Raw genomic sequence first — 16,862 nt, 5'->3', positions numbered from 1 at the left:
TATGCAGACTGAATAACATTGGGGAGAGGCTACAACTCTGTCTCACTCCCTTCCCAACCACTGCTTCCCTTTCCTTTTTCTTCTTCTCTTATAACTGCCATCTGGTATCTGTACAAATTGTAAATAACCTTTTGCTCCCTGTATTTTACCCCTGCCATCTTTAGAATTTGAAAGAGTGTATCCCACTCAACATTGTCAAAAGCTTTCTCTAAGTCTACAAATGCTAGAAACGTAGGTTTGCTTGTCCTTAATCTTTCTTCTAAGATAAGTCGTAAAATGTGTTTTTTCAGTGTAATTTTTTTAGATTAATTAATTTCATAGGTGTCTGAGAAAATTTTGTAATTTTGCTAGCACGACATATACTGCTATACAGTCGGAGTTTAAAGCATTTCAAATAAGATCATAAATTTGAGGAAGTATGTGGTCCAAACGGCATATTGCATGTTACACACTGCAGCTCGGGTTCTGTTTCTCATAGCCGGCTTCCGCAACATCTCGAACGCCCTGTCACTGTCGGACGACTACGACCGCTGCTCGGAGGGCCTGGCGGACGTGGCGACCTCACTGGGCCGGTGGGAGGGCAGCGGCCGGCCACCGTTCGCCGAAGCCTTCGGGTCGAAACCCGGTGACGGGCGCTACCAGAGGGGGAAAGAGCAGCTGGAGCGCCTATCCGAGGGTGGCAAGTTCGGCATCAAGAGCATGTTCGAGGTGCTGCGTGATGTGGAGGGAGGCATATGCCGCCCCGTCACGTGCGCGTTTCCGACTCAGGGCAGTCAGGTAATAGCGCACTCGAGTGTGAGTGTGTATGAGAGAGAGAGAGAGAGAGAGAGAGAGAGAGAGAGAGAGAGAGAGATATGGGCAACTGGTGACGTACCACAACAGCATGTGAGACAGTTGTCACCCACCACACGTAAACTGAGATCATCCTTTACGGATCCTAAAAGGGTCCTAACCTTATATGATGTAAAATGAAGAATTAAATAAAAAAGAACATCCTCCACCCCACATGCACTGTACTGATCTGGTTAGAGACCCATTTTTTACTTTTGTGTAGCGTACAAGTTCCTTCTCTCGAAATGGAAAACTTTTTGAGTATTGAATCGTGTTAAACAATGACAGACACAACACTGCTGTTCTTATTTCTTCACGTTTATTAAACTTGATTTGACCTCTTTTGTATTCTGTTGTTTATGTACCACAAAAACTGGGCTAGTCCAAACACTCAGGCATAGTTTCAATGGCAATATTTATCATAAACCACCTCATTCCATAACTCAAGTTCATAAGTCATTTGAGCACAGCTCACTACATAATTCACCATAACCATTTAGCATAGCACAGATCATAAAAAATATTTATGAAATGTGGTTCAGTAAACACAGTTCTTGCTTACAACAACCAAAGATGTTTCTACATTATTTCACACAGGCATATGGTTCTTGAGAAAAATTGTACATAAGCATTTATTGTTAGCCAATATGATGAGACAGACTTTTATGCGTTTCAATGCACAACTTGACAAATGAGCACAAACTTGCATAAAAAATTTCAGAGGACTCCAGAATGAAATTTCTCCTTGCAGCGGAGTTTGAAGTCATATGTAACTTTGTGGCAGATTAAAAGTGTGTGCCAGATTGGGACTCGAACTCGAGCCCTTTGCCTTTCACGGGCAAGTGCTTTAACTGAATCACCCGAGCACAACTCACAACCCATCCTCACAACTCCACCAGTACCTCGTCTTCTACCTTCCAAACTACACAGAAGCTTTTCTGGGAAACTTGACAAGCCCGCGAACAGTGGTGTAAGGGGCGCACAGCATGTCAGCGACTGCTGATTGTGGTGCCCTGTCTGTAACTTGGGTGCACAATCATGCTGTACTTGAAATTATGATAATTTATAGAATTTCATGATTAATTTCCTGGTTAATGAAGGATGTCATCTGGTCTATAAAATTAGGTCAACAGTTGTGTGATGGTAAACTTGGCAATTCAACAGGTGTAAGAGCTCAAAAAGCAACAGTAATTTTTGGTGTGTTCAGATTTCAGTATTATTTATCTATTAAGTTAGTTCCTAAAAATTAAAACATGTTACTGTAAAGTCTGGAGTCATAGCTTTCTAAATGTACGTGCTAGTATTTCCACAATCAATGATTACCTCAGTCCAGATTTACTGTTGTATATTGTTATGGTAATTTGTTATTCACAACTTCTAGTTATTATGGTTTCTGGTAAAAATAAACATAGCATGGTAATTAGGATACTGGAAATAATCTTCGGAGTAATGAATTTGAGTGGGTATGGTCTGAATTACATTTTGGCAGATTTGGGCACTCATTACACATATGACATAGAAACTAGATCCTAACTCAAAAATGAGGAAAAAAATAGTTATTAATTGGTGTGTCACAGTAGCAAGTGGAAGATTTCCAGCTTCCTGTGTTCGACACGTTTCTGCAGAATATGATCAGTCTCGTTTTTTTATCACTTACCGCATCATGGTTAATTGGTAGTGCAACATGTATCTGGTCTGTTATCTGTAATAATTGTTCTGCCAAAAAATGACTTTGAGGTGGGCTAACTCAGCTGACAAACTTCAATATATGAGGTGACATTGGTCCCTATGAACCAGGATACAAAATTTCTCTTCATTCTAAGCTGTATGGTGACAACTATCAGTGTAGAGGTACAGATAGATGTGCTGGGGAAACCTCAAGTTTGTATTTGCATTGTTCGGAAAAATGCAGCAAACTTTGAACAAGATTGTTAAATAGTCTCTTTATTACTGTCTTATTTCAGATACAAATTATTCGTCAGCTTTTTGCACACGATACAGCAGAACGCCTAATTCGGGACCCCGAAGTACACGACGCTCTACGCTGTTGCAGGTTTCTGTGTTGAGTCCGCCCGGCAGTGGGAAGCCGCACTGCCACTGGTTCACCGCAACTCCAGATCCGCGCCACTCTGTGTTCAAGCCGTTCATCTTTACACCGGCCGTGCGGATATCGCGCCTGACCGTCAGTCCTACATTCGACCCGGACCCGGCAAAGGTAAATATCTCTCTCAAAAGCTGGACAATCTCGAAGGCTTCTCAGAAATAATTCATCCTGTGTGGGCAACATGTCACGACTCAGTTTCCTAATCGTGTTCACTTATGTAAGTATGATTGTATGGGTCATCTGGCGAGATTCTCGACGAGGTCGAGACTGGCATTCTCGTTCGTTACAAGAAAATATTCTTGAAGAGATTCTTTTGATTTCTTTCTTTATTGAGAGAGCAGTTTTATGGATATCTGCAGCTCTTGTCTTCACATTGAATGTTTCTTGCAAAGCTTTCTTTAGTGCAGCCCTGGATGTAATGCTTAGACCCAGGGTAACCAACCTGGGCTGCATAGCGAGAGGATGAGTATTTTTGGGCCGCACATAACATACTAAGCACTAACACTAGCAGTGAAGAACAAAAAAGAAAGGTGTGGACCAATAAGAGAATAGCATTGTGTGGAGGCAGTTTCAGGTTGAGAATATTTTCCTGATCATAACTCTACATAATCGAAATTTTACAAATTTTTTTTTTTTTTTTTCTTCTTTTGTTGACCGATCTTGTGACAATGTTCACTTCTTGGGCTGCACTGATACTTACTTCGAGCTGTATGCTGTGGGTTGGACACCCCTGGCTTAGATGAACCTTCAGATGACTTATTTTTGAAAAGAAGCATTTGCAATTGGTTTTACCAGGTCAAAGTGATATCCTCAAATGATGAGATCCAGTTCTCAACTGGATATCCATCACTGCTGCTAAATGATTTCAGGCAATCCTCAGTATCATGAACTGGAAGAGAAAATTTACATTTATCTTGTAAATGCACCATTGGATGTATGATATTTATGAACCCCACCCACCCACCCTCCTACAAAGTGTTTGAGGTAGGATGTCAAAAAATTTTTAATAAAAAGATTTTGCTAAAAATATTCATTTTACAGTGCATATCTTCCTGGAGAGTTTGATTTATAAAACATATGTTCAAGGAAATGTAAAACGTGTTATCTGGTCTTAAGTGTGCCAAAGTTCAGTGCCACACCTCCTCACACAGCATTCGTCTATCGCAGCTCACTGTATTTTGCTCTGTGGAATTGAAAAGTGTACATTTTTTAATGGAATTCATTAAACCCATATTCAGGACAGTTGAAATTTAAATGTCGTATGGTGCCTCTCCTGCTCCCAGTTGGCCGGTTTGACATGCTACCCCTCTTGGGGGGAGGGAACACACACCCTCACCCTTACAATTAACACTGGTTGGAATTATCTGTATTATCTGTGACCAGGAGAATAAATCTTTGTAACATTTCCACTCTTTATTGCCTATTAGCTAAAAACTTTCTCTTTTGTGTGACATAAAATGAAATACAGGAAACAGAAAGCCAGTGAAGACAAGAAGAGACAAGCAAGACAGTACACATTTCTTCAATGCTTAGGTCCCAGCATTCTTTTTCTCTCTAATCTTGCTAGAGTTTTACATAACATGCTTTCCTTTTTGTGAAAGAATCTGTTACTTCATCAAAGTTCATCAAACTTTTGCCACGTGAAAAATCAAAATGTTATTGTTTACTACTGAAAAAGCTGTTAATACGAATAGTACCCAAGACTGATGTGGTTTCTTGATTTGATTACATCTATTTTGTCGCTGTCTGCTTATTAAAGGATATACGCCTTTCTAATATTGTAGCAGTTGCAACACACACCAAATAAGCTAGACTGTTTTGGCTTAAATAGTCATTTTTTTCCACCTCATTTACATAAATAACATGTCAGAATGTAATTTACAAAATGCCAACCTCAAATACCTATTAGGATTACTATGAGCAGAAAGTTTTATGTTAGGAAACAGTTCCACATTCCATTCATACGCTCCAGTTTCTCAAGCATGAGATCAGATAGTAGTGTCTTCATATTCTTCCATATAATTTCTTCTCCTTCCTCATTCTAACAATCAATCTTGTCACCACTAATTCTTTAACTATTCGTGACATTGTTAAAACTTATTCACCAGTTAACTTTGCTAACCCTGCCCGAACCACAGGTTCAGTCATCCTGCTTTTATTCTCCAGTTAGGCATTAATACGTGTTCGTACTACATGTTTTCTGTGCTATTCCGAGAATAGAACTTAAAATGGTTGCTAGTTGGGAACTATATAGCTGGTCCTTAATAGTGTAGCGATTTGCCAAATATTTCATGTACATTGAAAAGGTAATACGTAATCTTTCTTACCTGTTATTTCTGTTATTCATTTATTTCCACTCGGGTAGTCTGAATCCATGGATTTCACTAATAATTATAACAATGCTGATCATTCACATGCCCAATCTACCTCATAAACAAACAGCGTTTGGAATTAAGCCAATCGGGTTTATTCGGCTCAGCTTATATAGCCCCATCCCCTTTTGTCTGCAGGAAAGTTTTATTATTTATAGATCCAATGGGGATTCCCTAGCAGAGACACTGCATACACAATGCACACATTCAAAAATCAACTTGTTCAAAAATGTTCAAAAACCAACTGGGATGAGCTTCAGAATCATATGAATAATTGATAGACCTATGTGCACTGGATGCTAGGCACTTGTGAAACAAGGTTTTTTGTCCAAGAGTTTGGATTTCGCCTCCCCCCCCCCCCCCCCCCCTCCTCCCCCTGCACCCCCTGAAATCAACACCTGGGACAGATCCCCTGGTTTGCTCCCCTAGATCCGGGCCTTTGTGAATGTGTTGAGAATAGGTTTGCTTTTATCATCTGTTTTTACATCAGAGTCTCTCTTAGCGTTCTTCTCAGTAAACTCGGTCTTTCAGCATCACTCATTTGGATTGAACCCTGTTCATCAGCAGCAGCTTCACAATCCTGTTCACATTCTACAGGGTGTCCCATTTACACTCCTGGAAATTGAAATAAGAACACCGTGAATTCATTGTCCCAGGAAGGGGAAATTTTATTGACACATTCCTGGGGTCAGATACATCACATGATCACACTGACAGAACCACAGGCACATAGACACAGGCAACAGAGCATGCACAATATCGGCACTAGTACAGTGTATATCCACCTTTCGCAGCAATGCAGGCTGCTATTCTTCCATGGAGACGATCGTAGAGATGCTGTATGTAGTCCTGTCGAACGGCTTGCCATGCCATTTCCACCTGGCGCCTCAGTTGGACCAGCGTTCGTGCTGGACGTGCAGACCGCGTGAGACGACGCTTCATCCAGTTCCAAACATGCTCAATGGGGGACAGATCCAGAGATCTTGCTGGCCAGGGTGGTTGACTTACACCTTCTAGAGCACGTTGGGTGGCACGGGATACATGCGGACGTGCATTGTTCTGTTGGAACAGCAAGTTCCCTTGCCGGTCTAGGAATGGTAGAACGATGGGTTCGATGATGGTTTGGAGGTACCGTGCACTATTCAGTGTCCCCTCGACGATCACCAGAGGTGTACGGCCAGTATAAGAGATCGCTCCCCACACCATGATGCCGGGTGTTGGCCCTGTGTGCCTCGGTCGTATGCAGTCCTGATTGTGGCGCTCACCTGCACGGCGCCAAACACGCATACGACCATCATTGGCACCAAGGCAGAAGCGACTCTCATCGCTGAAGACGACACGTCTTCATTCGTCCTTCCATTCATGCCTGTCGCGACACCACTGGAGGCGGGCTGCACGATGTTGGGGCGTGAGCGGAAGACGGCCTAACGGTGTGCGGGACCGTAGCCCAGCTTCATGAAGACGGTTGCGAATGGTCCTCGCCGATACCCCAGGAGCAACAGTGTCCCTAATTTGCTGGGAAGTGGCGGTGCGGTCCCCTACGGCACTGCGTAGGATCCTACGGTCTTGGCGTGCATCCGTGCGTCGCTGCGGTCCGGTCCCAGGTCAATGGGCACGTGCACCTTCCGCCGACCACTGGTGACAACATCGATGTACTGTGGAGACCTCTCGCCCCACGTGTTGAGCAATTCGGTGGTAAGTCCACCCGGCCTCCCGCAGGCCTACTATACGCCCTCTCTCAAAGTCCGTCAACTGCACATACGGTTCACGTCCACGCTGTCGCGGCATGCTACCAGTGTTAAAGTCTGCGATGGAGCTACGTATACCACGGCAAACTGGCTGACACTGACGACGGCGGTGCACAAATGCTGCGCAGCTAGCGCCATTCGGCGGCCAACAGCGCGGTTCCTGGTGTGTCCGCTGTGCCGTGCGTGTGATCATTGCTTGTACAGCCCTCTCGCAGTGTCCGGAGCAAGTGTGGTGGGTCTGACACACCGGTGTCAATGTGTTCTTTTTTCCATTTCCAGGAGTGTATATTGACCACCGTAAATAACTGTTTGTCCAGATGTAAATTACAAAATGTTTCAGCCAAGTGTTCTTTACCCATGAGGGGGATGTCAATCAACATCATTGCCTTCATTGTAGCTTTGTTTTTTACAAAGATGTGAACAGCGGTATGACTTTTTAAAATGGCACCCTGTACTTTTATTCAGTAATTCATTTCCTCTCTTATAGACCTATTCAAAAATGTATCACAGTGTACCATTCACTTAAACACAACATTATTAATTACATAACACAACATTGATGTTGAAGTTCCCAGCACATAGTCCAGGTACTCGGGGTAATGGACCGCATTCCACAGGCTGACGTTGAGAGGACAAACGTAAAAATACGTAGAATGGACACCTGTCATTGTGTCAACCGTCGTCAGTTGAAGAGCTGTGTGAGTAGAATGTACACCAATGAAGAGAGGTAGAAATGCTAATCATCTGTGGGGAATGTAAGTTGTAAGTTAGCAGTACAGTAATTGCACGCAGCTCTTCAATTGACGACAGTTGACGGAATGACAGGTGTCCATTCTACTTACATTTATCTTTGTCCGCTGTCACCGTCAGCCCGTGGATGTGTTCCATTACCCCGAGTACTTACACTATGTGCTGGGAACGTCAACATCAATGTTGTGTTATGTAATTAATAATGTTGTGTTTAAGTGAATGGTACACTGTGATACATTTTTGAATAGGTCTTTAGGAGAGGAAATGAATTACTGAATAAAAAATACAGGGTGCCAATTAAAAAAGTCATACCGCTTTTCATATCTTTGTAAAAAAAAGCAAAGCTACAACAAAGGCAATTACGCTAATTGATATTCCCCTGATGGCTAAAGAACATTTGCTTGAAACATTTTGTAATTTGCTTCTTGTCAATCAGTTATTTAGGTTGGTCAAGCCAAGTGGGACACCCTGTATATTGTCATTAATTTCTTATTGCAGTTTGTCAGTGATACATAATATGTTGGGAGTCTGACCTGTGCCAAATATGAGCATTATTTGTGTTTATTGTCCTGCTTTCCCATGTGGTGAAATCTATACCATATTTTGTTATAAATATAGCACTGTACCTCTAACGTATTTGCTGTGTTTCGTGCCATCCATCATTGTCTGTGATTAGCCCTGTCCAATAGTGCCTGTGTTCCTTAGTAATTGTCAAGCAGTGTATTCAGGGTGATTCAGAAAGAAAGAACAGATTTCAGTTCTTTATTGCAGACTAATGATGAAAGATAGAAACACATTCTGTGTGTCCCTGTGTAGAGGAAGATTCAGAGTTTTATGTTCGCGCAGAAACTATACACTCGACCCGAGCACTATGCATTGCTCGGGAAACAGCACTTCATTCCACACGTATCAAGAAGTCCCTGTTCATTAAACTGACAGATTCGACAGTTGGATTTCTCAGCTTATGAGAGTATTTGCCATATGTGGAACAAAGACTCTTTCATGTAGCACCACACACAAAAAATTGCAAGGTGTGAGCTCTGATGAACTGGGAGGCCAAAAACAATGAGCAAGATGTAGTCAAATGCTTGTGGGATGGTTGTTGTTAAGATAATGCCACACCACAAGGTGAGACTGAGGTGGGATGCTGTTGTGCATTAAAATGAAATCGTTGGGAGTCTTCGTGAAATTAAGCAGCATGGTATTCATGTCATAGGTCCATAAAAAAATAAAAAAAATGAAGAAGAGAGATAGCACAAAACACATTCAGTTTTGGTGAGTCTCTTTCATGTTCAGCAATGACAATAAGATTGTGATACCCAAATTATTACATTATGGCAGTTTGCTTTGCCCAGTAGATGAAATGTTGATTCGTCCAAAAAGATGAGTCATTTGAAAAAGTGTCTCCTACCATGTCTGGGGAAATGAAATGTAAAATTTGTGTTTTCTGTGACAGTCACCCAGACATAATTGCTACAGTAACTGCAGCTTGTAAGGCTTCGTATGCAAACATCATTTCAGAAAATGCCGTACCATTGTTTGAAGGAGTTAAAGCTCCTGGCATGTCCATCTTGAGGAATTCGGAAGACTCTTTGTGAACTCTCGTTGGGTACACCCGACATTTTCATCAGACCCGCATGGCTGACCAGTGCTCTTCCCCTTGCATATGCAACCGACTTCCAAGAATCTTGTATGCTAGTCATAAATCTGCTGTGGCAGAATGCACATCTCACTTGAACAGTGGATTGACCTCGCAGAAATTCCTACACACAAAATAATTGCTCTTGTGGTGTAGACACAAAGTTGTCACAAACAAACGGCAGTGCAGCCGTGTAAAAGGTCTGAACACTCCTCCATCCAGTGACATGTGTAGTGTGTGACTATCCTTTATAGCTTGTGTGTAATAAACTACTGAAATCTGTCCTTTATTTTTGAATCATCCAGTATATTTAAAAAATTATGGCCTATGTCTGTCTGAACGTTCATTACAGCATTGTGTAAAAAATTTGAAGTAAATCAATCAAGGACTTTTCGAGATTTTTGGTAATAATGTTATGGTGTTATATATAATGTGTAGGTCAGATAAGAAAGTAACAGCAATTTTTTATTTTTTTACATAATCTTTCTGCAAGATCATTTTCCTCTCCAAAGTAATTCCCCTCAGATGTAATACACTTGTGCCAGTCCTTTTTCCAATCTTTGAATCACTTCTGGAACTCACTTTTCTTTATGTTGATAATCTCCTTCAGAGATTCCATTTTTAGCTCGTCAGTGATGGCAAAATTACGTCCTTTCCTGGCTCTCTTCAACCTCGGGAATAGAAATACATCGTATGAGGCACTGTCTGGCAAATATGCTGGCTGAAGCAATATACCGTACTTACTTGAATCTAAGACGCACTTTTTTCCTGGTTTTTGTAATCCAAAAACCCACCTGCGGCTTAGAATCGAGTGCAAAGTAAGCGGATGTTCTGAAAAATATTGGTAGGTGCCGCCACAACTAACTTCTGCCGTCGAATATATGTAGCGCTACACAGGCATGCTTTGCAGGCATAAAGATAAATACTGGCGCCAAAACCTCTGCATCAGCAAATAAATTTAATAAAAAAGGTAGAAGAATGTAATCATTATCCCATGTATTCTTTCGTGTTTGCTGCTATCTCATTTAAATCCTGGCTGCCTAATAAACTAGAGCGAGACAACAGCAAACGTGGAAGAACATACGTGCCCTGTCATGTTGATATTCGTATTATTCTTATGCTGAATAGTGATAGTCAGAAATTGAGCATGGCAACTGACTAGATTTTTAAATCAAAGATGACTCTAATTTCTGTGCAGAATACAATGTACTAAAGAAGCGTCTGCGAAGATTTTCAAATGGAAATATTTTTTCGCTAAACTCTCGTTCAGAATATCTTCTATCATACGGAGTCTATTATTTGGTTCTTGTTGATCATTATCAAAGAAAGTAACAACAAATAACAGTCTGTTGCCATTGTTTCGCTTATGAGACAATTCCTCTCCATTTTTATTGTAAGCCACGGTAGTGCGCACAAAAATAAGCCATGCCGTGAGCGGCAACAGGTCGTATACACTAATTATCTGAATGCGAGAAACAGTGCATGACACAGTACAATAATGCATTTTCAGCTTGGAGTGACGTAAACACCTATAACAAAGAGAATGGCACTTATCAGGTCAAAGCAAAGTAAGCAATCGATTCAATCCAGACGAAGCGTGTGAAAAAGGAAGGGTACCCATATAAATACGGGCGGGGAATCTGACGCACACCAATGGCTACTCGGTAAATCTTAACTGTTAAGCTTATGACCCGAACCAAACTACTGTAGCTGTCTTAATCCATTCGACCTAAATTGTGTCTCATGTTACACTGGACTAACTTTGCTTCGATTTAGAAGTGTGGTCTAAAACTTGTCTCTCCCCTTAAATTTCGAGTCTCAAATTTCAGGTGCGGGTTAGATTTGGGGAAAATTTTTTTCTCTTGATTTTGAGTCTCATTTTTCAGGTGCGGCTTGGATTTGAGTGCAGCTTGGATTCGAGTAAATACGGTAACAGGCATTGAGGCGTGAGCAGGACCATTATCAAGAAACAATTTCAGCAAATGGTTTTGCCGTAATTGTGGTATTTTCTTCAAATTGCTTCATGCAAATGGCACATAACTTCCAGTTAGTATTCTTTATTGACCGTACAACCGTAAGGCAGGAACTTGTGATACACTATTTAATAGTAATCAAAGAAAACAGTGAGAAGGATCTTCATATGTGATTTAACTTGTCAAATTTTTTTCAGTCTTGATTTTCAGGCAGTTTCCGTTGTGACAGTTGGGCCTGGGCTTGGACATCATACCTGTATATCCTTGTTTCATCACAGTTATAGCCTTCTTTAGAAGTTATCAGTCGGTGACAATTTAATTCAGCAATTCCTTTGCAATTTCTGTGTGATGTCGTTTTTCACTGAAATTCAACAGTTTGTTCCAAAACTTTGCTGCTACTCGTTTCATGCCCTAAACATATGAAACAATTGCATGGTGTGAGCCAGAGGACATGCTGACATTATCAGCAAACTCTTTGTTGGTGATTTTTCCAGAACCATTTTCTTTAATTTTTCCATATGGTTATCAGTGTTTAATGTGCTAGAGCATCCAGGGCATTTGTCGTCTTCAAAGTCATTCTAATCCTTTTTGAAAGGTTTATACCATTCTCAAACTCTTCTCTTACTCGTAGCAGGTTCCCCAAAGACCACAGTCGACATTCGGAATGTGATGTTCAAAATTTAATGAAAATTCTTTGCTATTATTCAAAAGTGAAAATTCACCTAGCACTAAAAAACACAACTTTTTCAACTGTCAACAATGAACTAAACATTGAAATCAGCTGTAAAGGCAGACATACATCAGGAACATGTGTACCAACAAGGTAAAAAGAAACTGAAAATTGGATATATAAAGCATGTAAAATTTTAAAAATTCCAATTACTTTTTGATCACACTTCGTATATTTAATGTTGTGTACATTTAAAAAAAAAATCTAGCCGATATCTGCCAAAATGTTCATTAGAGTATCGTGTAAGAATCTGAAGTAAATAGATCGAGTACTTTCCACGGTTTTTGGATGACCGTGTTAATTGATGGCTTGCCTTTATATAATAGTATAGATTCCTAAGCTCTGCTTGAGTTATGGGGTGGTAAGTGTTCATAGAAATGAATCAGGAGCACAAAATTGGTGCTGAAGAACTTTGATGAAATGCTTCTTCAGGCACAGCTGGTCTGCCCTAACTGCTGCATCTGTACTAGACATTTCACCCACTTGTCCAATTGACCCAGGGTTAACCAGTGTGTCAGTGGTACCTATGTTAGTGTGTGAAGCTGTGGAAATAGTAGCTATGTCAACTGCACATAAGTCTCCTACAAATTTTGAATTGTTTGTGTGTTCTTGTGTAATACTCTCCCACAAATTCATTACACAACCCTCCAGAATTTCATCTGCCATGGACCTGTGCCACCTTCGTGAAGTCTTCCATACAAATACAAAAGTTATTCACAAATATCTGTATGATACCTGTAACTGTAAAAATAGTATGCCTATTGCATTAAAATAAGTGTGTACATAAAATGTTTTCATTGTGTTGCATATTTTCAGTAATAGTACTAAATATGCACTGTCAGTGAATATAGTATTCCAGCAGCTAACATTTTTGAGATAATTTGTGAAACAATACTATTGCAATGTTCATTTTTCATTGGAAAAAGCATTTCAAAGCAATATAATTAGTAAAATGGGATATGACTAGAAACTGAATTCACAACAGTGTACTTGCATACGTGCACAGTGCGGAAGAAAACTAGTTGGAAATATGTTGAAAAAAATGATTTTGTATTTATAATGTAGGTGTGAATTAATCTTACCATCAGTTATACCAGAAGAGTACATCCGTAGGTGACTAATGCTAGTTGAACACAAACCCAACTTTGAAGAGGAAAGCCTCAAATATAAAATTTTATTCAAAAACTGTGAATCTAAAGTGTCTTGAGCTGTACTATTTATTGGTGACGCATGAAAATCTGTGCCAGCAAGTGTGACATGCGGAGATTTGGGTCAGTTTGGCAGGCACGCACACACAGCTAAAGTGGTTAAGGCGAGTGCTTGTGATAAACGGGAAACCCATGTTAGAGTCTTGATCCGACACAGATTTTCGTTTGTCAGTAATAAATAGTATAGCTGAAGTCAATTTGGTCATAATTTGTGAATAAAATTTTGTAATACTTAAAGAGCAGCTGAGAATTGTCAAGTGGTGTCTATATAATGTGAATTGTGAACATGACAATATTCTTGTAATGACCAAATTGTGAATGGTTAAAAAAAAAAAAAAATCGGCTGTACAGCTGTAAGCCTTGTGACTTAGAGACATACAATGCAAGCCACTTCCGTCAGTCCATTAAAGGTTTCATATGCATTGAGAAACTGCTGACATCATGCTCACTGATTGTGAGTTGGAGGTAAAAAGCAATAGTCATGTTTAAGCTGTAAGCAAACAGCCCCAAGTTTTGCTTTTGGGCCCCCTCAAGTGCCAAGAAAGGCAGAATAAGAGAGCTGAAGAATACTGCGATCAGAATAGTTCCATCCTCCGATGACTGATAGCCTGCAGTGGGCTACATGTGAGCGAGCATTGTCTTCAGTTAAGCTTGTACACTGACTGTCAACAGTGAACTAAATATTCAAAACAGCTTGCTCCTATGTACATCTGGAGTAGAATTATCAGTTTCTGCTGTACATTTGTCTAAATCTACCTATGTCTTTATGCCAGTTTCATCGCAACGAGTACTTGAAGCTAAGGGGCGATCAGAACAATAGAATCTGGAAATTCACAGTTTGCAGTTTGTAATAGTGCACAGCATTGTGTATACCCGAATCTTAATAAAGATGTAGGGTGGAGGGCCTTTTGTTCTGGTAATTTATTGGAAAAACTAGTAAGCCTCGTATATGTTTTACTGAAGCTATAAACTAGTACCTGTGCTCTTCTGTATGTTCATTGCAGACACATGAAGTAGTAATGAAAAGGACAACAGTAAACCAACGGAGAGTCTCATTTCCGTGTCATCCCCGTATCTACCTCCTTAACCTAACATCAAAGTCTTCTTGTACAATCTCCAACCACAGAGGCCCAAAACAACTCAGCTCGACTCTGTCACCTTTTCACTCCTGTTCACAGCCACTCGTGTACCGAGAAACAGATGACCTTAAATTCTGCATCACCTCTGGTCTGAGTGTGAACTTCTAAGTGTGTTGTGACCCATGTTGTGTTAAAACTTAGTATAATATAATGAGTGCTGCAAAGTACATCAGTAATATTTATGTCCTTAATCATTTCTTCACTGATATCTCAAAGATACTGACTTACGAAGTTCCAATGGTATTCACTGTTACCAGAGAAACTATTGTAAACAAGTGCACACACACAATTTCCAGCTGTGTGGTACTGAGTTGAATGCTGTTTGGAAGAGAAGAAAAATGAAAGGGGTCCTCGTAGAGCAAGAGCTGCTGCTCTCTCTGACACTCACTGTTTCACATCTGCCTCCCCTCCCCAGTGCAGGTGGGTCTCTCTTGCCCTGCACTCTGAGCAACCTTTCCTTCTTTTTCTAACCTTCCCCACCCCACCCAGTCTGTTCCATGAGATAGGAATTAATAATTCTCAGAGCTGCAGCTTGCCTTTCTTTGAATTTTTCCAGTGTCCTCCTCCACGTGTATCTGGTAAGGACCATATACCTTATGATACTCCATAAGGAGGCTGGACAAGCATAAGGTAGGCAACTGTTTAATAAATTTGTTGCATCGTTTAAATGTTCTGCTTATAAAATGCAGTTTTCTTTGCTTGTTTTCTCCACATTTCCTATGTGATGGTTGCAATTTCAGTTGTTTTGGATTTAACTTCCCAATAAATAAGTTGAATTGACACCATTAAAATTTGTCATTTATGGCTTAGCCATAATTTAAAGGTTTTTTCCAGACTATATGGTAAACATCATCATCATCATCTGTAAGCAGTCTGTTGCTCAGATTCTCTCCTACATCACTTATACAGATTAGGAACAGCATAGTGCTCACAACTCCTGTTTGGGGAATCTCAGATTGTTGTTGTTGTTGTCTTCAGTCCTGAGACTGGTTTGATGCAGCTCTCCATGCTACTCTATCCTGTGCAAGCTGCTTCATCTCCCAGTACCTACTGCAACCTACATCCTTCTGAATCTGCTTAGTGTACTCATCTCTCGGTCTCCCTCTACGATTTTTACCCTCCACGCTGCCCTCCAATGCTAAATTTGTGATCCCTTGATGCCTCAAAACATGTCCTACCAACCGATCCCTTCTTCTAGTCAAGTTGTGCCACAAACTTCTCTTCTCCCCAATCCTATTCAATACTTCCTCATTAGTTACGTGATCTATCCACCTTATCTTCAGTATTCTTCTGTAGCACCACATTTCGAAAGCTTCTATTCTCTTCTTGTCCAAACTATTTATTGTAAATGTTTTACTTCCATACATGGCTACACTCCAAACAAATACTTTCAGAAACGACTTCCTGATACATAAATCTATATTCGATGTTAACAAATTTCTCTTCTTCAGAAACGCTTTCCTTGCCATTGCCAGTCTACATTTTATATCCTCTCTACTTCGACCATCATCAGTTATTTTACTTCCTAAATAGCAAAACTCCTTTACTACTTTAAGTGTCTCATTTCCTAATCTAATTCCCTCAGCATCACCCGATTTAATTTGACTACATTCCATTATCCTCGTTTTGCTTTTGTTAATGTTCATCTTATATCCTCCTTTCAAGACACTGTCCATTCCGTTCAACTGCTCTTCTAAGTCCTTTGCCGTCTCTGACAGAATTACAATGTCATCGGCGAACCTCAAAGTTTTTACTTCGTCTCCATGAATTTTAATACCTACTCCAAATTTTTCTTTTGTTTCCTTTACTGCTTGCTCAATATACAGATTGAATAACATCGGGGAGAGGCTACAACCCTGTCTCACTCCTTTCCCAACCACTGCTTCCCTTTCATGCCCCTCGACTCTTATGACTGCCATCTGGTTTCTATACAAATTGTAAATAGCCTTTCGCTCCCTGTATTTTACCCCTGCCACCTTTAGAATTTGAAAAAGAGTATTCCAGTCAACATTGTCAAAAGCTTTCTCTAAGTCTACAAATGCTAGAAACGTAGGTTTGCCTTTTCTTAATCTTTCTTCTAAGAGAAGTCGTAATGTCAGTATTGCCTCACGTGTTCCAACATTTCGACGGAATCCAAACTGATCCTCCCCGAGGTCCGCATCTACCAGTTTTTCCATTCGTCTGTAAAGAATTCGCGTTAGTATTTTGCAGCCGTGGCTTATTAAACTGATAGTTCGGTAATTTTCACATCTGTCAGCACCTGCTTTCTTTTGGATTGGAATTATTATATTCTTCTTGAAGTCTGAGGGTATTTTGCCTGTCTCATACATCTTGCTCACCAGCTGGTAGAATTTTGTCATGACTGGCT

At 40.5% G+C, this 16,862-nt stretch overlaps 1 protein-coding gene across 1 annotated transcript in view; it reads left to right on the top strand.

Moving 5' to 3' along the window:
- Positions 1–16,862, top strand: part of LOC126295120 (secernin-2) — a 98,933-nt gene that overhangs the window by 61,216 nt on the left and 20,855 nt on the right. Inside the window, exons 5-6 of the mRNA XM_049987391.1 lie at positions 479–777; positions 2,885–3,046. Coding sequence (XP_049843348.1) covers positions 479–777; positions 2,885–3,046 — 461 coding nt within the window. The remainder of the gene's footprint in view (positions 1–478; positions 778–2,884; positions 3,047–16,862) is intronic.

This window comes from Schistocerca gregaria, chromosome 11, assembly GCF_023897955.1.
Source record: "Schistocerca gregaria isolate iqSchGreg1 chromosome 11, iqSchGreg1.2, whole genome shotgun sequence".
NCBI classification, from domain to species: Eukaryota; Metazoa; Arthropoda; class Insecta; order Orthoptera; family Acrididae; genus Schistocerca; species Schistocerca gregaria.
Note: the sequence above shows the minus strand (reverse complement) of the source record. Positions and strands in the feature narration are given on the sequence as shown.